The sequence below is a fragment of the Ursus arctos genome, unplaced genomic scaffold (assembly GCF_023065955.2).
Source record: "Ursus arctos isolate Adak ecotype North America unplaced genomic scaffold, UrsArc2.0 scaffold_1, whole genome shotgun sequence".
Classification (NCBI taxonomy): Eukaryota; Metazoa; Chordata; class Mammalia; order Carnivora; family Ursidae; genus Ursus; species Ursus arctos.
The window spans coordinates 95,253,775-95,275,014 of record NW_026622763.1 but is presented as its reverse complement, the minus strand read 5'-3'; the positions used below and the strand labels follow the sequence as shown (position 1 = coordinate 95,275,014).

The 21,240-nt window shown below is 42.5% G+C and overlaps 1 protein-coding gene across 3 annotated transcripts in view; it reads left to right on the top strand.

The window, feature by feature from the left end:
- The window catches only part of AP1S3 (adaptor related protein complex 1 subunit sigma 3), a 54,902-nt gene extending 41,113 nt beyond the window's left edge, over positions 1–13,789 (top strand). For 2 of the 3 annotated variants that reach the window (XM_026491825.3, XM_044381065.3), the window contains exons 4-5: positions 3,931–4,068; positions 9,670–11,710. In XM_026491825.3, the coding sequence (XP_026347610.1) occupies positions 3,931–4,068; positions 9,670–9,705 (174 nt within the window). In that variant the 3' untranslated portion in view covers positions 9,706–11,710. Of the gene's footprint in view, positions 1–3,930; positions 4,069–9,669; positions 11,711–12,732 lie in introns of those variants that run through there. The other variant, XM_057305097.1, reaches the window with a different exon arrangement.
- Positions 13,790–21,240: the final 7,451 nt, after the last annotated feature.

The window sequence follows — 21,240 nt, the reverse complement described above, 5'->3', positions numbered from 1 at the left end:
ATAGAAATATTTACTTTGCTGATCTCATGGGACTGTTGTGAGGATCGAAGAGACAGTGTAATTAACAATACTTTACAAACTGCCAGTTGCTATATCATTGTACCTTAAATTGCAGTTATTGTGTGTATGGTTTTATACATTTACTGCATATAATTTAAACTTTTTGTATTTACTTTAGAACAGAATTTAGTAAGAAAAGGTTCTTAGACTCTATCCAAAAGTATTTAGTTATTGAAATGCCAGAAATAATCTTTTGCCTCATGTGTTGTGCTGTAAGAGGAGACCCTCAGGCCAAATTATGGTAAAGCATAGGCTAAGAGATCAAGGGTAAAATTAAATTATTACTGTTTCTGCCTTTTATAAGCTTTCTTCCAGAATACAGATACACAAGAAATGAGAAAAAAATTTAACAGGCTCATGTGTTTATAAACATGGAAACCATTTGTTTTTGCATAATTAGATGAAATGCGGTCATTTGAGCATCAAGGGCATATTCCTGATAGACTGGGACAGTACCCTAGAGGTGGACTCACAAGTTTTTGAGTAATTGGTCTGCATTTGGTCTAAGGTGCTCTGGGAGATGTTTCCTGCTCTTACTTGCAGATACAGTAGCCCCGTGGGGTTACCCTCCAAGAATAACCATAGAAGTAGCATTTTGGAGTTGCTGTATATGAAAGAGTTGTTTATTTGTAACACTCTCTGTAATTCCAATAAAACTTGCGCGTCTGTTTCCTTATGCTCTAGAGATAATAATTGTATATCCAAGTTGCCTCTGTGTGTGTGTGTGTGTGTGTGTGTGTGTGTGTATCTGGCTTTGCATGCCATGTTACTTTATTCCCATCCCTTGAACTAGATGCAGTAAATTAATTGCCCCATGGCTGCTGGCCAGCCCTGCAGGTTGCCACTCTGAAAGTGAGGTTTCAGATAGTCCTAGAGAATAGAGAACTTGCACTAGTATCTGCCAGGTTCATCTTGCAGGATTCTGATTGCGGTTTCTCCCACTGAGGCTCCTGTCTCTCTCGGATTCCTGGTCTACGCCTGCCTTGAACCCTGAGGTTCCTCAGCTCTTGCTACTGTAACTCCTGACTTCCTGCCTCTTCTGACCTCTGGTAACTGCTTGCTTCTCATACCTTCTCTAATGAGCATGGATGTCTGATCTATTGTGCCTTCTTTTTGTTTATCCGTATTATTTAAAATTGCATATTTTTTACATGTCCTTCTAGACGTATAGTTTTATTTTTAAATGGGATCGCATTATGCATATTATTCTGCAACTTTTTCTTTTTTTTCCCCCCTTTACAAATGTATCTTGGAGTTCTTTCCACAGCTGTCCATGGAAATCTATCTCATTCTTTCCAACTTCTACTTGGAATTTCCATGTCATCACAACAGGCAGAGACGGACAGGCTGTTGAGGGAGGAAGGAGGTAGCTGTAGATATATACACCCGCTTGTTGTAGATTTACCCACTCGGTGCTGCTTTCTAACGAATGAGGAGACCATGACCTTTGCAGAGAGTTAGATGAGTTTTTCTGAGCTGGCCATTTATGATAGCGGTATTTACCTAACCGTTTACCTTGTGGAGTCTGCAAGTTCATTGACCTAAATCCTAAATATATGGAACAGTTTGCTAAAACGTTGACATCCATTCTATGTAAAGTTATAGCACTCAGTAGCATCAGAGAATGGTTGATCTGGGAAGCCATTAATTCCCAGCATCATAGAGACAAGGCCTAAGCGGTGACCGACTCATTTATCCTGCAGACATGTATGTGTCCTGTTATGTGCTAAATACCAGGGATAGCAAGATGACTGATAGGCTAAAGTCTGTGCCTGAGCTCACAGTGCTGGGGGAGAGACTGGTAAGTCAGCGTGTACTAGTGCCCACAAGATGTGACAGAGAACACAGAGCAAGTGGTGTGAAATCTGAGTGGGGGAAAAGAGGCTTTGGTGGAATCATTGTGCCCCTGAGTTTTGAATTTGGCCTTGAGAAATGAGCTTCATTTTGTCAGCAGAATAAGGAAAAGGACATCTGGGGGTCATCCCAGGAATTGCTGGAATGGGCAAAGGGTAAAGGCATAGAAGGACCCGGTGAGTTAGTGGAGTGTGAGTATAGCGTGGGGTGAGTGCTGAGACAGGCAGCAGAGAGCCCGCCCAGACTGGGTGGTCAGGAGTCCTATATGCCAGGTGGAGGAGTGGAATCTTCATCCTGAACCTCGCACAGGAGAGCAACAAGATCGGCACAGTAGCAGAGTGTTAGCGGTTGTTGGCCTCGGGTGCGGACGGACAGCACCAGGAAGGTCCCTGCGGTGGCCTTAATGAGAGAGCCTGCAGGCCTGCGCAGCGGCGGTGAACGGGGAGAAGACAGGAAGGGTTGGGATTTATTTACACGATGGAATCAATAAGAATTGGTGACCAGACTGAGAGGGATGAGACTGAAGGAGGGAGGGGAGATGAGAGGGAGGGGGAAAGAAATGGACTCGTGGGATGAATTCGATTGAGCCACAGGTAAAGGTTGCAGCTATGAAGAAGCAAAACAGGATCTACAGGGAAAAGACTACGCTTAACCTCAGTTTGGCACCTGGTGACTCACTCGGATGGAGGAATGTCCAGGCCGAGTTGTCTAAAGAGCTCGTGAACATATCGGACTCACTCCAGAAGGAGATCAAGGCTACAGTCTAGGTTTGTTAAGACATCTTCCTGCCAGACACAGCTGTAGGGCATCTGTGGGATTATCTAGAATATATGTAGGGCGAAGAGAAGAGGCTTTCATGAAAAACACCAGCATTTAAGCAGAAGGTGGGTCACTGGCATGGAAGCAACATGCCACAGTGATGCTGACTGAGGTCCCAAGCACTCCATATATACTTCCTAACCGAATGCCAAGGAGTGGGGAGAGAAATCATCCAACAAGTCTGAGAAGGATTCAGCAGAGATGGAAGACAGGAACAGGCATTGAATGGCATTGCCAGAGTCCAGGAGTAAGGAAGAAGAGGATTTTCAGGAAAAAGATTGCTGCAGGGTGTCCAGTGCTGCTGAGAGGTAACGGTGGGGAAGTGTTAAAAACTTGCAGGTGGAAACCTTCCAGAGCATGTGGAACAGGAAAGGGAAGTGTTGGGGAGTTGAGGAATCAGTGAGAAGGAAAACATCAGGAGAGTGCCTGAGTGCTGTCCAGTCGGAGAATTGGCAACAAGCTCCATTTGGATTATGAGGGGCGGTGCTCTTGCTACTTGCTTCACCTACACAGCAAAATCTATCAGACTCTGCTTTGGTCTATGGCAGTGGTTCTCCCTGTGTGGTCCCCAGACCTGCATCGTTAGCATCGCCTGGGACCCTGTTAGAAGTTCAGACTCTCAGGCCTTACCCAGACCCACCGAATTGGAAACTCCAGGGCTGGGGCCCAAGCGGTGTGTCCCTCAAGGAGCCTTCTGGGTGATTCGGATACACTCTGAAGTTTGAGAACCACTGGCTTGTGACATAATTTTGAGAAAAAATTAGCACAGCTGAGCTAATTTGCCTCTGAAGAGTGAGCTTCTGAGAGTCCTAAAGCTAGGAGCCAAGATTTCCAGATGGGAGAGCAGGAGGAAGGAGGCCCTGTCCTCGTGCCTGACTTGCAGTGGGGACTTGGCTTCCATTCGTGCAGATGGAAATAGGAGCCCCTGCTGCCTGATTCCTGTCCCAAGTCTCAAATTTCTTGTTGTGACATAAAGGAGTATTATTTAGGGACATGGTCTGCTTAATGGAATGTGGTTTTACTTTTGCTAGAGGCCTGGGATCCCCTTGTTCTGTTTCTCAGTCCTTTCGATACCATCTGATGGTTTTATCTTTGGGATGCCACATGGGTGTAACTGCCGGGGAAGCTTGAGACGCTGGCATATGTTTGCCCTGATATTCCTGCAAGTTTATCAAAACATTTGTTTTTGTCTCCCAGGTCTGTGAGCTGGATATTATCTTTAATTTCGAAAAGGCGTATTTTATCCTTGATGAGTTTATAATGGGCGGAGAAATTCAGGAAACATCCAAAAAATCTGCTGTCAAAGCCATCGAAGATTCTGATATGTTGCAGGAGGTCAGTACCCAGTGTTGGTGCCAAGGGAAAGATGATGATGATGGTGATGGTGGTGATATATTGGTGGACATTTACTGAGTGCCTCTTCCGTGCTGGGTGCCGTTTCTAAGCAACTTACCTCTATCAACTCATTTAATTATCACAATAACACTAAGAGATGGGTAGCATTTTTGCCTTCATTCTGAAGCTGAGTAAACTGAGACACAGAGAGGTTAAACAACCTGCTTGATGTCACACAGCCAGTAAGTGGAATAGAGATCTGGGCACAGGATGTTGGGCTCCAGAATCTTCATTCTTTATGTTTGGCTGAGTTTTTTTAGTGAGGATACCTCACTGTCAAAAAAAGCATCAAAAGCTTGGTGCTGTTTTTTTTTTTTTTCAAGAATTTTACAAGAGGTATAAAAAGATTTTCATTAAAATATCTGCGCTACCCTGGGAAAGGAGAATAGGAGTACGTCATTATTTCATTTGCCAGGGATATTAGAACTTTATTATTGAAGATGGCATTTATCATTTTAATTAAAATTTCTCGAACCTCCCGGCGAGGCTGCATGTGTGCTCCTATTTGCATAAATAAATTGGGAATACTGCGGCTTGCTTGCCAAGGTATAAATGGGCCCTGAAGCATCCGTGTACTCCTGATTCTGTGATATTTATATAAAATACAGCGGATCTTTTAGAAGAGTCTAGATTGGCATTGTACCCAGTAAGGGGACTCACCTGCATCAGCCCCTTCCCTCCCCCCAAGGATACTGAGAAAGAGCATATCACCCCTCTGACCTTTGGCCTCCCTAATGAGGTGACCCCACCAGCTCTGTCCCAGCTCCGCCACCTCTGGCTACTTCTTCCCACAGCATCCTTGGGTCTTTCCACCTGCCTGTTTTATAGTACCAGGTCAAGAGTTCCCAGAGGATCATAAGCTCTCTCTTAAAAATCAGCATTTAAGCCATTCTTCCTGCCGTTTGAGAAAGAAGATACTGATTGTATTAATAAAACATCAGGCATGAGTTCCCAGCCACTTTTTCGGGCACATCTCTGAACCGATGACTTGCTCCTGCCCATCCAGGGGAACCGGTCCTCAGGGGAACAGACCCTGAGGAAGACCTCTGTGGAGCGGTACCCCCAAGTGTCTACGTGTGCCTTTTAGGAGATGGTGCATTTCTTTCCAAAGGTGTTCTCACCTCCAGAAATGCATTTAAACTTTCTGCTGTTTACTTGGCTCTTTCCAAATGCCACAGGAAGGGAATTTTACAAGGTACTTGAGAACTCAGTGGTTTGGAAATTCCACAGAACAACCTTTCTTAAAATATGCCAGGGGTTATTTATAATGCTATCCTCCGGGCCCTGACTGTGGAGTCTAAGCCTTACAGGAGAAAGGGACTTTCAGCAGGGTCTTTGGCACTCACAGTAATTAAAGCTTTTTGAATTGGGGCCAAGACACACCTGGGTTATTCTGAATTCTTCCTCTGTAAGAAATAGAGTTTTAAAGAGCTCACAATGCATCTGGTGTTGTGCGTTCCACAGAACTCTGGGGAGCACGGATTTCAAGAGAGAGCCCTTTCACAATTAAACGCTAACTGGTAGTTCACGTCCCTGGTGATCGAGTGGAAGGTCTGGATGAGTCGGCCTTGGGAGGCCCTCCATTTAGCCCCCGCGTCCCCATAGTGAGCATGACTGCCCTTCAAATCTCTCTTGGTGAAATCACAGCACCTGCCAAATAGAGAGAGCGTTATCAGCACTCTCTTGGGCTCTGGGTACTTCAGCTAAGTCAATGAATCAGTGAATGTTTGGGGAGCTGGTTGAAAAATGGACCGTGTCTATCTGATCAGAAATGTTTAGAATGAGGGGGCACAAGGAATATAATTACATAAAGAAAAAAAAGTGACTGCTTTCTTTTTTCCCTGTCCTCTGGACCTAAGCACACTCTTATAGCTACTAAAGGTTAAGGGAGGCCTTCGCAATATTGCTTGCGCTTGTAGCCTCTGGAACTTTCCCCGACTCCTACCTAAGAAAGGTTTCTTAGAATAGAAAGGCTGTCCTCGCGTATTTAGTAAGAAGATACATAGTTTTAAATCTCCAAATGCTCAAAGATTATTCTGAGCGTACTGGGGCTTGATGTTAGTAATACAGATTAAGAAAAGAACAATTTCATTGATTGGGGTGACTTTAGGGGATGCCTTATTTTGAGGGTGACAACCTGTGGACAGTGGTGCAGAGTGAGAAGAAGGGAACAGAAGCTGAAAGGGGAAGATGGTGCTCCTTACCTCCGGGGGCTGCAATTCCTGGCATCACCAGCAGGGGCGACCGACGGAAGAGGTTTCACCACGGAGTGAGGAGCGAGGGTCCCAAATGGTACCTCATTAGCTCATGCAATAGGATACGTCCCCTGTGTATGTGTGGATGCATGAGAAATGTCTAGGTGCACCCCAACATTGTCACCCTTAAAAGCACAACCCATGTTGGCAGCTAAGCGAGTCCATAGTGCCGTAAAAAGTTGTAGCATGTACAGGGCTGAGTCCACAAGAAACTTGGGGGTACAGGATGGAGAACAGAAGGGGTCCTGAGGGACAGATTTGGGTCCTCTGGTGAAGGGCCAGGGAGAGCTCTTTAGGGTGTGTCAGCCTGAAAAGTCTGTTCCAACCTTGAAAGTGGCAAGCTCAGGAAAATATGAACCTCGTAATGTAATCTGGGGAACAGCGTGGTTCAGAAAGCGCAGTCCGTGCAGTCTTTAGCAGGCGGAGTTTGCCAGTGGTGTGAAGCAGGGCCCATAACTAGAGGCCAATGAACCATGAAGCCAGTAAAGTGACAATTCCAGAGCCTTTTGCTGGCCCAAGCCCCTTCCAAGGTTGCAGGCTTACATGGTCAGATTTGCAAAGGTAGGATATCTAACTGCAAAGCGTCTGTAGCCACACAATGGATATATTATAAAGTGTGTCAGGTACTCAATGAATGAACACCATATGCGTTGTTCTAAATTTTGTGATATTTGTCCTCTTTTAAAAATTTATCACCTGAGGGACGCCTGTGTGGCTCCGTTGGTTAAGTGTCTGCCTTCGGCTCAGGTTGAGTCCTGCGTTGGGCTCCCTGCTCGGTGGGGAACCTCTTTCTCCCTCTGCCCGCCACTCCCCTTGCTTGTGCACATGCTCTCTTTCTCTGACAAATAAATGAATAAAATCTTTTTTTAAAAAAAATTTATCATCTGGGGACACCCGGGTGGCTCAGTCAGTTAAGCGTCTGCCTCTGTTTGGCTCAGGTCTTGTTCTCAGGGTCCTGGGATCGAGCCCCACGTCAGGCTCTCTGCTCAGCAGGGAGTCTGCTTCTCCCTCTCCCTCTGCACTCCCTCTCTCTCTCTCTCAAATAAATAAATAAAATCTTTTTTAAAATTATGTTATTTCTGGGGCACCTGGGTGGCGCAGTCCTTAAGTGTCTGCCTTTGGCTCAGGGCGTGATCCCAGTGTTCTGGGATCGAGCCCCACATCAGGCTCTTCCGGTAGGAGCCTGCTTCTTCCTCTCCCACTCCCTCTGCTGTGTTCCCTCTCTCACTGGCTGTCTCTCTCTCTGTCAAATAAATAAATAAAATCTTTTTAAAAAATTATGTTATTTCTTTTCTCATTCTAAATAAACTTTATGCCCAATTTTGTATTTGTATCTTTGGATTTTATTTATTTATTTATTTATTTATTTATTTATTTATTTGAGAGAGAGAGAGAGAGAGAGAGAGAGAGAAAGAGTGCAAGCTGGGGTTGGGGGAGGAGCAGAGGGAATCTTAAGTAGGCTTCATGCCCAGCATGGAGCTCCAGTGCAGGACTCAATCTCACAACCCTGTGGTCATGACCTGAGCTGAAAGTAAGAGTCAGACACTTAACTGACTGAGCCACCCAGGTGCCCCTTTGTATTCCTTTTTTAATGGTATAAACTCTAGATGCCACAAAATAGGCATGGGCCCCAGGCCAATGTGATACCCGGCTAACTTTAAAGACACCAGCAGCATCTGTAAGAGAAGACACAGGGCAAAGGTGTTAGGGTGTGGGCTCCTCTAGGCCAGTGCTCATCTAAGAGGTGTAAGAGCTTTAAAAGAAAGCGTGGGTGACTGAGCACAAGTATTTCAACAGAGGCGCACTGGAATTCTAAACAGAGCTGGTGAAAACCAATTAGAACACCCGATTTCTCACTCTCGTACCCTCTGAGCAATGTGCTTAGCCATGGCCTTGCTCTGTTTGGCCCATGCTGATCAATGTCTTCCCTGGCAGGTGCAAGTGAGTCACGCATCCTGAGGTTCAAGCCTAATAACAGGTTGCACATTGCTGATTGAGCTGACCGTGGCTCACACGGAAGAGGCAGGGGCATTACCCAAGGCTGCTCCCTTGAACTTCCTTATTGATTCAACCCAGGAGCCACGGTGTTACACAAATATATATGTTTACAATAGGAAAGAATGCAAGAGAAAGTCCATTTATCTTGCATGGTAAAGGGCTTGCAACATCACTGTATATTTTAACTCTGCCTATAATTCCGAATCTGTCCAAACATTTTTTAAAAAGTGCTGGAAGGGGCGCCTGGGTGGCTCAGTCATTAAGCGTCTGCGTTCGGCTCAGGGGGTGATCCCGGCGTTCTGGGATCCAGCCTCACATCAGGCTCCTCCGCTGGAAGCCTGCTTCTTCCTCTCCCACTTCCCCTGCTTTGTGTTCCCTCTCTCGCTGGCTGTCTCTCTCTCTCTCTGTCAAATAAATAAATAAAATCTTTAAAAAAAAATTAAAATAAAAAAAATTCAAAGTGCTGGAAAAAATTATGGTCTTGTGTCGTGTTAGCAAACTTGCTAACTGATGGAGATGCAGAAAGTTTGCATACTCGGAGGAAAGCCGTTTCGAGATACATGGAAGAGATTCTTAAGAATCATAGTCTGTTTGTCCTTTCTATTTTGCTAGTAAGTGTAAAAAGATGTTTTGCACCGAATCTGTAGTGATACATATGTTACACAAATACAATTGAGATTTCTCTAATACATGTGCTTGGAAGTGGTTTTTGTGATCATTTCGGTAGACACGTTTACCTGAAGTCAGCAGAGATATACGGGCAGCTGTTGCTTTAGTATTTTTCTTACCCGTCACTCTTTTTATGATCAAGCTCAGCTTTTTCTCTGTTGAAAGTTATTTAGTTCCAGCCATATGGATATATATGCAATTTTTTCTCAAACTTTGAACCACCGTTCTTTTTTTTTTTTTTAAAGATTTATTTATTTATTTATTTATTTATTTATTTATTTATTCGACAGAGAGAGAGACAGCCAGCGAGAGAGGGAACACAAGCAGGGGGAGTGGGAGAGGAAGAAGCAGGCTCATAGCAGAAGAGCTTGATGTGGGGCTCGATCCAGAATGCCGGGATCACGCCCTGAACCAAAGGCAGACGCTCAACCGCTGTGCCACCCAGGCGCCCCTGAACCACCGTTCTTGATCAGAATGCAAGATTTATGTCCATGTATGTTTCGGAAATTTCTGTTCAGTAACAGCAAAAAAAAAAAAAAAAAAAAAAAAGTGAGGTTTCACATTCTGCTAAAGGTTGTGACTTAAGGGGAAATCGTTCTAATTTATTGTTCTCTTTCAGACAATGGAAGAATATATGAACAAGCCTGCATTTTAGCTGTGTCTCTACTTGAAGAGTCCGAGTGCTACGTGCTGGGAGCTTGTAAATTAGCAATGCCGGGCGTCCAGTTCTTTGACAGAGCCCCGGCATCATGCCAAAAATAACCTAAAAGGGATTCTTTGTTAACTAGCAAAAAGTTGTTTAACATATTTATCATTATTACAGATCTGTATTATATTGTATATACCTACTTATTGAAGTCTGGATATTAAAATAACTGCTTCGTGACTCAGTGGACTGAATTATTTGTTTTGCAATGTCTGAACTCCTTGTGATATTTTTAAGCTAATTTAAATAATGTGTTGCAATATGTTTTTTCTTGTATTTGATCCTCTACTGACAGCTGAAAACTGTATTGTAATAACCCATGATTTTGAATGTAAAATATATGTTGTATCAATAATTCTTTCCTAAATGTTTAGCTTTTTAAATTGTGTAACAATTCCAAATCACATTAAGAGTTCGGAGTTCATACATAATGCTAGGCATTTTTAATATACTTAGTAAAATGTAATTTCAGTCCAGATACAATGTATCTGATTTTAATGGCCTGAAATCATTTTTTTTTTTCAGGGTTGGAATTAAAGAAAATAACCAAAGACAATAAGGGACTTGAATGGTTTTGATGTCTTGGAAGCTGCTATCTAGTTGAGGTTTTAATTTTACCTTTTAGTTGAATATCAAGGGCATTCCAACAAGGCTGTGTTTCCTACAAACTCGAGGTATTTATTAAGGATTTGAGACTTCCGGAGACACAGTGCCTATGACTTCCCGACTTATACCAATAGCAGTAATTATTATTACTACTACGATTTTAATAATTTTTGAGGTTCTGAACACTCGTTGCTTGAGAGATTTTGCTTCAAATATGTTTTAATGTATGCCTACTATATTTGAAGACTTATTGTTTATTAGACTTACTTAGAGAATTGAATATTATCACAGCCTATATGGTGGATGCTCTTTCTTCTTTTTTATTTCCTCATGCCCCATATTTTGCTGCTGACCGTTATTATTGTGAATATGTTGCATTCGTGCTTCCTGAAATGAAAGTTCTATATAACCAGGTAGTAAATGTGATCAGGCATTATAGGGAAATAGCTCATAATACTCTGTCTTGATGTCCCACTTCTGATGTCCTGTCTGTGCATTTCCAATGTTACTTTTGAGGTCTGGTATCATTCCTGTTGTAGTGGTTAGGAGCCCCTAGTGCTTTTCCTGTGAGAAGAGTGTGCTGGCTGTTGTATTCTTTCTCCAGAAGATCCTATATGGTAGATCTTTAGAGAACATGATGGAAAAATGTCTTCTTTGAGGGAAAAATGTCCTCTTTGATTCATCTTGCCAGATAGATTTAGGGGAAAATAACAAGAAAAGACCACTTCAAGAACGGAAGAAAAAAATTGACCAATTCCTCAATAGAGCCATTACTAAAAAGAAATAACTCAGATTAGTATATGAAGGAATTATTGGGCTTTTAATAGCTAATATTTACTCACATTAACCATGTGATTACAATGATGGCATCGGCTTGAAGTTTAACTGTCTTTTTTGATCACTTATGTTTATTTTATGTCTTCAGATTTGTGGTTTCACTTTTTTGTTGTCAATATGGTGGAACTCTTTATTTTTAAAAAGTTTTGTAAAGATGGACTTTATGTAAATCAGCACATTTTTTTCTGGTTCTTCTGAAGTTTTCCACCATTTTGGGGCGAAGGTATTTATTCATGTATTCTTTCAAATTGGATAATTCCACATTAGACACTGTTGAGCTATACGTATGGCTTTTCGACCCCATGTCAGTGTCTCACCTAGAAAATGAACATAGTGATACAGCACGCTGCATATATTTGAGGGATTTGGGGGACATTTTATGTGGGCCTCGGTGAAAATCATATTTTCTTTATATTATATAATTATAATAAAACTACCAAGTGAAAGATAATAAATACTAAATTTGTATAAAACTTACAAATAAAATATTTTTAAATTTTTTAATGAGAAACTTGAGTGTGCTTTTATGAATATAATTATTTTTTAGTGCAATTTTATGCTTGAAATTGCTACCCATGCTTCCTGGTGAAGTCCCTTTAACGTGCTCTCTTTATTTTCTTGGCATTTACTGTCCAGGAACAACTTCATAAGCAGGTGACAGCAAATGAGAGAAGAGTATTTACTGCTTTGCTCCTATTGACTTCTTTCTCATCATTCACCCACATTTTTCTTTAAAGATTTTATTTATTTATTTGAGAGAGAGAGAGCACAAGCGGGGGGAGGGGCACTCAGAGGGAGAGGAAGAAGCAGGCTCCCCGCTGAGCAGGGAGCCTGACCTTAAGGCTCAACCCCAGGATCCTGGGGTCACGACCTGAGCTGAAGGCAGACACTTAACCCACTGAGCTACCTAGGAGCCCCCATTCACCCACATTTTGATAATCTGATCTCTTTGCATTTACTGAGTGATGCAATTGTTCTTTAAATCTAGTAATTTCTTTCACGAACAAATGTAAAGTTGGCATTTAGTGTGACAAAGTAAGTGAATCTTTACTTCATTCAAACTTTTTTTCCAAATCAAGTCTCCTAAAATAATGATAAAGCTTTTCATCAACTGTTGTTCTTCTAGAAATTCCTCTCTAGGATTCATATCACTTGAAATATCACTATGAAACACCACTGAGGAACCGTGTTTAACTTTACTTTTCTAAGGTTTAATCAATGAACTTTGTTGGTAAATGTTAATGTATTCTTTCACACAGTCCCTGCCGTTTTGGGTTAAGTTCAATCAGATGCTCTGGGATGTAAGTAAAATAAGCCAATGACTGTATTTCAGTAATTAACAAAGGGAGGGCCATTAAAATTTCCTTAAATTCTTATTTTAGCTTTTGACAAATCTGAAAAAACTCTTTCCATAGACAACATACTTTGGTACTCAACAGTGATGATCTGTTCTGTCACATAGAGCTAAAAACAGAAAGGACCATAACAGCTAGGGCTGTATTAGCTTCACTTTTTTTTTTTTTTTTTTAATAGGTTCACACCCAGCATGGAGCCCAGTGTGGGGCTTGAACTCACAACCCTGAGATCAAAACCTGAGCTGAAATCAAGAGTCGGATGCTTAACCAACTGAGCCACCCTGGTGCCCCAGCATCACCTTTTGCTAGTATTTAATATGGAATTCAGACCTACAGACGTACTTTTACTTCTGATAAGTTCTTTGTGAATAAATTCACCTAGTAGCTGAATCTCCGCCTTTCCCCTTTCATCTCTGCCGTCAGTATTTTAGGTAGTTTTCCTCATAACTTATTTGCTTCAAAGTGTTCATTTACTATTTTGTTAACGAGTTTATTTTGCTACTTTATAGAACAATGTTCTAAGCATTTCTCTTCCAGAGTTAACGGCATTGTTCCTAACACAGGTAGATTAATCCGAGATGATATACTAATGATTTAACCATCTTCTAGATTTGAATTATTTCCATGTGTTTGACACATCCTCTTATCTGTTTACTGATAGTATTATTCAAAAAGCACTTTTGTCTTTCCTTTGGAAGATGTTGAGAGTTTCCAGGAGGCTGGTAAAATGAGCAATTCTGCAACTGTGTGAGTCTGTGAGCTTTTGCTATGGTTAGTGTGGCCTTCTGACGGACTCTGAGCTATACCTGATACTGTTATAACTTATACACCTGATACTGTTATAACTTGTAAGAGAGTGTTGCTTCTTGATACTTGCACATGTTTAAAATGCTAATCTTGTGTGTAAGATGAATATTTAGTAAAAGGATGCCACAATAATTTACTTGATATCATTTTGAAGTAAATAAGACATTTAGGCTGAAGAAAGGGAAGTATGAGGTTGCTTGGTTTCAAATGTGAGATAATCCTCATTCTGCTTCAGTAGTAATTTAAACTTTTTTTTCTTTTTTTTACTGTTTGTTGGAGGGGGAGAAATCTGAATTTGGGAAGACTCCAGTTTTAATGAATTTTTTTCACTGTGGTGAAAAAATATCTGCAAAATTTAAGACTATATAAATGTGAAGAATAAAGAACTAGTGGACTTGAAGGGGTTTGTGACCCAAAAATTAAATCTCAAAAAATTTAAGTCATTTGCAGTTTTTAGAATGATATAAAACCAAATTGAAAAATGAAAGTGTGTTAATATAATTTTGCAAATTAATGCAGTCAAAACTGGAAGTACTAAAATATTAGTTTTCCTTTAATAAAATAATCAAACTTCTAAAGACATCTTAAAATATAAATATTACTTTTACTTGTGTAGGAGTAAATATATTTTGGAGAAACTGATGAATTGATTAAATTATGGTTTTCTGGCTTTAGAAATAGGGATCTTTTTACTTCTGGAAAAACGTTTTTAATGATACTTTATCAACAATCACACTTTGGCTAAGTATAACAATTGCATTACTGGATATTTACCCAAAGGATACAAAAATATTAATTTGTAGGGATGCATGAACCCTGATGTTTATAGCAACATTATCTACGATAGGCAAATTATGGAAAGAGCCCAAGTGTCCATGGACTGATGAATGAATAAAGAAGATGTGGTGTATACATACAATGGAATATTACTCAGCCATAAATAAGAATGAAAGCTTGTCATTTGCAACGACATGGATGGAACTAGAGAGTATTAGGCTAAGTGAAATAAGTCAGAGAAAGAAAATACCATATGATTTCATTCATATGTGGAACATAAGAAACAAAATAAATGATCATGGGAGGAAAAGGAGAGGCAAACCAAAAAAAACAGACTCTTAACTCTAGAGAACAGACTGCTGGTTACCAGAGGTGAGGTGGGTGGGGGATGGAGGAAATAGGTGAAGGGTACGAGGAGGGCAGTAGTCTTAACGAGCACTGGGCGTCGTATGGAAGTATTGCATCACTAAATTCTACACCTGAAACTAATATATTGTATATTAATTGACTGGAATTTAAATAAAAACGAAGGAAAAAAGAAAGCCCAAACTGACACAGTGGATGGATGAATGATTAAACCAAGGCACATAATAAGAAAAATGAATAAAATCAATTATGTTCTACTTGGAATACCTAATCTCATCTGATAATAGTAACAGTTGCAAAGAAAGCAATTTGTACAGACTTTGTGTATTCGTTGAAAACTTTATTTAAAAAGTAATTAACAACATAGAGCAGATTAAGTTGGAAGAAAATTTAAATCTTTATCAGACACAACCTCAAGAATGATAAATCATAAAGTAAAAATGAGATGAACTCATTAGTTTAGAAAGTGCTACGTGTGCAGACGCTTACTTATTCCAGCCCTCCGCCTTTTGTCAGTGTGTTCTATATTCAAAATTATAGGAGCCAAAATACACAATTGCTAAATATTTCTGAAGTTGATTTTTCTGAGGCAGCCATCCAAATACTATTCAGATATAATTCCGACTGTTGTGAGCTTTTGAACTAGTGGGAAATAATGGCTTGTTTTTTAATTTTTTTTTTAATCTCTAATATGATTTTCAGCCATCAGTCTCTCCGAGCAAACAAGTGGACCATTACGCACTGGTTGGGACCATAACTTACTGTTGGGATTTTTTGAGCCATAAGATGAAGTATCATATTTGTGGCCAGAGCGTCAAAATGGACTAGAAATTGGGACCTTTGTACTGGTGCTGGATATTCTGCTGAGAAGGCTCAAGAACTTGCCTTTTTCAATGGATGGAAAGTTAGAGTCAGATAGGGTTTTGGAAGTGAGCTAGTCCCTACTACTCATTATACAAAGAAAAAAGAGTAGTCAGGTCATTACCATTTATGCCTTGATCAGGTCTCAGTGCTAATCTTTTGCTTAATGAAACCTTGTCTTTTTCTAAGGTGTTTCCTCATGAAAGTATTTGATGAGCTTGTTTTCCTGGCATGAAATACAAGCCTAATGACATTTAAACATGTTTTTCACCCTTTTAAATGACACAGACGAAGTATATTGAGTGCACTTTGAATGAGGGATGCCATTGTAGGAATAGAAAAAAAGCCGCTGCTGGAATATAGGAAAAGGGTGAATTGCCAAGTTTGTGCTTGTTGAATTTTGGTGGTGGAACTTCTTTTTTTTTTTTTTTTTTTAATATTTTATTTATTTATTCCACAGAGATAGAGACAGCCAGTGAGAGAGGGAACACAAGCAGGGGGAGTGGGAGAGGAAGAAGCAGGCTCATAGCGGAGGAGCCGGATGCTGGGCTCGATCCCATAACACCGGGATCACGCCCTGAGCCTAAGGCAGACGCCCAACCGCTGTGCCACCCAGGCGCCCCTGGTGGTGGAACTTCTTACATGTTTCTGAGTGAAGGGAGTCCAGAAGAGGAATGCTTTTTTTTTTTTTTTTGGCTAGTCTTGAATAAAAGGAACTAATGATCTGGAAAAATCCTTGAATTCAGTGACTGCTTCCTGCATGTAGTTAAAGTTTATCATTTCAACCCTCTTTGTACCTAACTATTTAAAAAAAACACCTTTGCCTTTGGTTCTGAGCTGAGGAGCCAGTGCGGGATGAAACCAAACACTGCTTGAAAAGGAGGCGGAAACCAGCTGCTCGTTTACGGGATCATTTCCTGTTTCCTCCTGGGCGCACGGCTGGACATCCTCTCCCGGCCCCTCTTCAACCGTGGCTCCTCCGTGGCGAACTGACGGCCAGTGGAACGTGGGTTGAACTACCCGACCCCCACACTGCAGGTCTGGCTCGTGAAACACTCCCCCACGTGACCCTGCATTTTCGGTCTTTCCCTGCTTAGAGCTGAATCAAAACCCTCCAGCATCCAGAGAAGGCAGAGCCCTGAGATGGAAGGAATCTAAAAACGGCTGTCAGGAGGGCCAACCAGGTAGGAACAGCCACACTGGACCTTTCCATGCGACGAAAAGAAACAATTGGGTTAAGCCCACTGAACTCAGCCACCAGCCCACCCTAACACGTGGAACGATCATGGGCTACCTACCATCGGTGGGATCAAGATAGGGGTAATCAAGTGTATTTGCAGATAGTGGAAAAACATAGCCCCCTTTAGAGCTAATACAAGCAACTAATTATCTAGACGAGGGTGGGTAATAAATCTGATTGGGAGAGTAGGCTGCTGAGAAGTAGAAAGATTTTGATGTTACCACCCACACATTGCTTCCGTTTTCTAGAGGGTCAAACGGGGTCCTTCCCAAAGAATACCCTGAGCCTGCATACAAATTTTGTTCGGCTCTTACTGGGTAAGAAAATTGAATCAATTGAGTGATTTCACATGAAAATTAGGTGGGTTTTTGGGTTTGTTTGTTTGTGTGGTTTTTGTTTTTGTTTTTTTTTTTTTTTTTTTTGCTTTGCTTGGAAAATAGTAAGAACTGGGCACTTTGGCCTTGCAGCTCTGCATGGCGAGAATCAGAGGGAGCTGGAGGTCATGCGCTGCTGCTTTCTACAGTCCTCACTGTTATACCTGCCCCCTTCACTGAGGTACAGACTCGCCTGGTGGGGTCGGGGGGTATTTTCATTTTGTCTTCTGCGCTACATTTTCACTCTGCTTCTGTGGTTGCTGGTGCAGCTCCTTAGTCTGCCTGTTGAGACCTTTCATGATCTGACCCCTTCTGAATCTTTAAGTCTCCTATGCCACGCTCCTTCACAGGTCAGCGTGTTACTCTCTACTTTGCTGGTGCTTGTTCTATTTATTCCTTTACCTGAAGCATTCTTTGCTCCAATTGTATCCAGATTCTTCAATATGCTTTCTTCATGGCGCTCCTCTCATTCCATCCTTCCTCCCTTTCTCTGTAATCCCTTTGAATTACGTATATGCATGCCAGGGCACTTGTCGCTTTAATATTATAGTATAGATATTTAAATACATGGCTTATCTCTTGCTGAAAAATACTTGAGAGCAGGATGTGTGTGTGTGTGAGAGAGAGAGAGAGAGAAAGAGAGAGAGAGAGATTGAGAGAGAGATCAATCACTTTTTAGACTCTCCTAAAGGGCCTGTTAGTGTCTTACATACACGAACAGAATTATCAACATCTATCAGATCAGAATATGAAAACCTCCCCTTTAAAAAGGTACATTTTCCTTAACACTCCCTCACCGGAAGGTTTTTGAACCATAAGAAGTTTATGAGGCCAGCAAGCACTCTGCCCATTTCTAGAGTATGTCCCCACAATAGTGTATTTTTGGCCAAGAGTGTATGTACTATCTCTTGCATTGTCTTGAATTCTGAAATAATATTAAAATCTTAATTTTCTGATGTATGACTGGATCCTGGAAGCTCCAGGTGACTTGTTGGATTTTGTCTCCTGCTGGATCCCCAGCACCCTCCCGCCGTGCCTGAGCCACAGTAAAATATCGAGAAATGTTGGCTGAATGGGAGCTGAGTGATGAAAGGCTGGGTGCAATGTGCCAATGAATTGGCCACGGTTGTTTCTGGGATCGCAGCAAAGTGATTAAAATTAAAACCGAGCACTCAGCGGCGGTACCATATGGATATGTTTTGTTTCTTGCGAAAGAAGACACAAGAGAACCAGTGGGCTGGGACCAGAAGGGAAGCCACCACACTTCCGGGCCAGCCTTCATTCAGTGCCATTTCCGTGAGTGACACACCACACTTCTGTGTTGGAGCCACTCATCTGGGGGCACACCTGTCGTCGACTCTCATTGGCGTGACGGAGGAGAACCACGTGGCTTGCTGATGTGGTCGTACGCAGAAGAACAGCCTCTTGAAACATGTGCGATCTACTCCTACCCAAAGACGAGTCTTTTTTGTATTTTTCATTGGGTCACATGGGTTAGACTCTGCTGCATGATTATGAAAGGGCGTGGCTTTTTGTTAGAATGGAAGCTCCCCTTTTGAAGATTTTTCTCTCTCTCTTTTTTTTAAAGATTTTATTTATTTACTTGTTAGAGAGAGAGAGATTGCGAGCATGAGCGGGGTGGGGGTGGGAAGGCAGGGGGAGACCATACTTCAGGTTGAGCAGGGAGCCTGACGATGGACTCGATCCCAGGACCCTGAGATCATGACCTGAGTGGAAGACAGACGCTTAACCGACTAAGCCACCCAGGCGCCCCTGAGGATATTTTTTCTAACTCATGAAATAGAATGCAGTGATGTGCTCAGTCCTGTCTCTCATTCCCTTCGCCCTCCTGCTACAAAAATGAATTGACTTGCTTTTTGGATACCATGTAAGATCTGTGTGAATTCAAGTGACATGAAAACAAAGCTATGAAGGCACATCTGTAAACAGAAATGAAAAAACACCTTTTAAAGAAGCGCGCTGTAGCAGAAAGCGGTATTTGCCACAGGAATGCTTGGCCACCAATCATATATCACACCAAACCTAGCTAAGATTTTGCTCATAAGGGACAAGAAAGGCAGTTTCTATTTTAAAAAGATTTTTAAAATCTAGGAACAGCTGAGGAGGTATGGGAGAACAGGCAGCAGTAAAAGAGAAAATGATTATTTTCTGCTGGCAAATGTGAAGAGTCCCCATTTATTGATTCTCTCGTTTCGTGCTCCTGTTCATAGATGGAGAAGTCATAAAAGGAGAACTTAGAACAAACAGCAATGGTAAAGGAGGCCTGAGAGCCAAATTGGATGATTTTTCACGAGTGCCAGGACGTACAACGGTTGGGAGCTCTGCCATAAACTACTTGGTAACAATTAGCCTTACAAACTTTACCTTACAGAGAGGACTTAGAAAAGGAACCTTCGCAATCCGACAGTCCAGAAACCCCAAATGCACCGAGAATTCCTGTCTCTAATGGATGTGCTGAGGCCTTGATCTGAAATATCCTACCTTTCTCTTTCCTGCTCTGAGTGCCCTGCTCACTGTTGACCTGATGATTCTTGGTCACCATCCAGGCCCCAGTTCCGGTGTCAGATCTGGTAGAAACTGCCCCGTTACCCGCTTCCCCAGCATCGATGGATCCCGTGGGGTGCTACGGGAGCAGAGACTGTTCTGTGTGGCTCATAGGTAGGTGACCACAAGGTGACAACGTGGGGCCTGTTCTGCAAGACTGGGAGCTTGTTCAGGCCAGAGGCTCTGAATTTCATGCTCACATAATAAATAAATACATCGTACTTTCGTATTGTAGGTGAAAAGATGCAGCTGAAAACCTGGGCTCTGGGGTTCCCACCCACCACACCCCTCTGGACACAGTTGACTATAGACTCAGGGTCCCACTGTCCCTTTTTATTCCTTGATATTGTGGATGGAATGATTTTGGGAGGTGTAACTTTTTCTCGGATCCTAATGCGGATAGGAAGGGGTTAACTCAGCAGGTCTGGGTTGCTCCAGCCCAGCACATTCGACCTAAAAACCTGCTTCCAGAATGGTCTGGCTCTTGGGGGGCATAACCTCTGAGTCCTTGGAATGTTCTGCTTGATAAGAGTGTTTTTGCATGTCGGAGGGCTTGGGCCATGATCTACCAGTGTGACCAGACAAGTTTATCCTGACAGTGGGATTGATGGTGAACGCTTGTTTTTCCTGTGGGTTAGGGGCTGGAGCCCCGGTACCTGAGATCAGTCACGTGGGCCCTGCATACCAGCAGGACTGATCCCCAGTGAAACCTCTGGACCCCAAGGCTTGGCATGTGTTTTTGCATATCGTTGCTGGAAAATTCAGTGTAGCCCCGTGTGACACCATTGAGAGGGCCACCCAGAAGCTGGCGCCTGGTTTCTCCTGGACTTCGCCCTACGCACCTCTTCCCTTTGCTGTTTGGCGCCATGTCCCTTGACTGCAACAGTGGCTGGAAGACTTCTGAGCCCTGTGAGTCCTGGTAAATCCTAGGCAGTCCCAGCATGCAACCCACTGGGTAGGATGGTATGTGAAAACAAATAATTATGGAGACCAGAAAGGCGAGAGTCTGGAAAGTGTTTTGGGGGCTGAGTGCCTCCATGGGTTCTCTGACCAGATGGGGTCTTTTCACTTTACTGGGATTATGTGCCGAGAGCCAGAATGAACATGGTGTAAGGGGGGTGGGGGTGGGGGGCGGAGACTCTCAGCTTTGTTTCTTTTGACACAGAAGGTATCTCCATGTTCCCAAGGGCAGGAAATGAAGTGAACATAGGATGTGTGTATATAGAACTGGCAATTTTGCAGATTTGGGGGTTCTAACTCGGCCCAGGGCAGCCTGTCCATTTAGGACTGGTCCCTCTAGGGGGTGGGAAAGACAGACCTGTATGGGAATGAGGGGGGAGATGGGCCTCTCTGAGCCTTGTCGGAGCTGTGTCAGCTCTCTAAGACCAAGGGGATCTCTTCACATAGGCCATTTTATGAACTCTTGAATTTAGCACCCAGAATCTCTGGGTTGGTTAGCAACGTGAGTTTTGCACCCGGAGTCTCAGAGTTCCTATCTTGATGCTGTCACCTGCCTACTGTGTGACTTTGGGCAGGAAACTTCTGCCTGCCTCAGTTTCTTCACCTGTGCTCAGGACAGGGTCTGGAACCTAGTAAGTGCTCGTTACATGTCAACGGCTGCTCTTGGTTTCTTTTCTGGATTTATCTGAGGAGGAGCAGGAGAGCTAGGCTGTATCATCGGAAAAAGGGTTTGTGT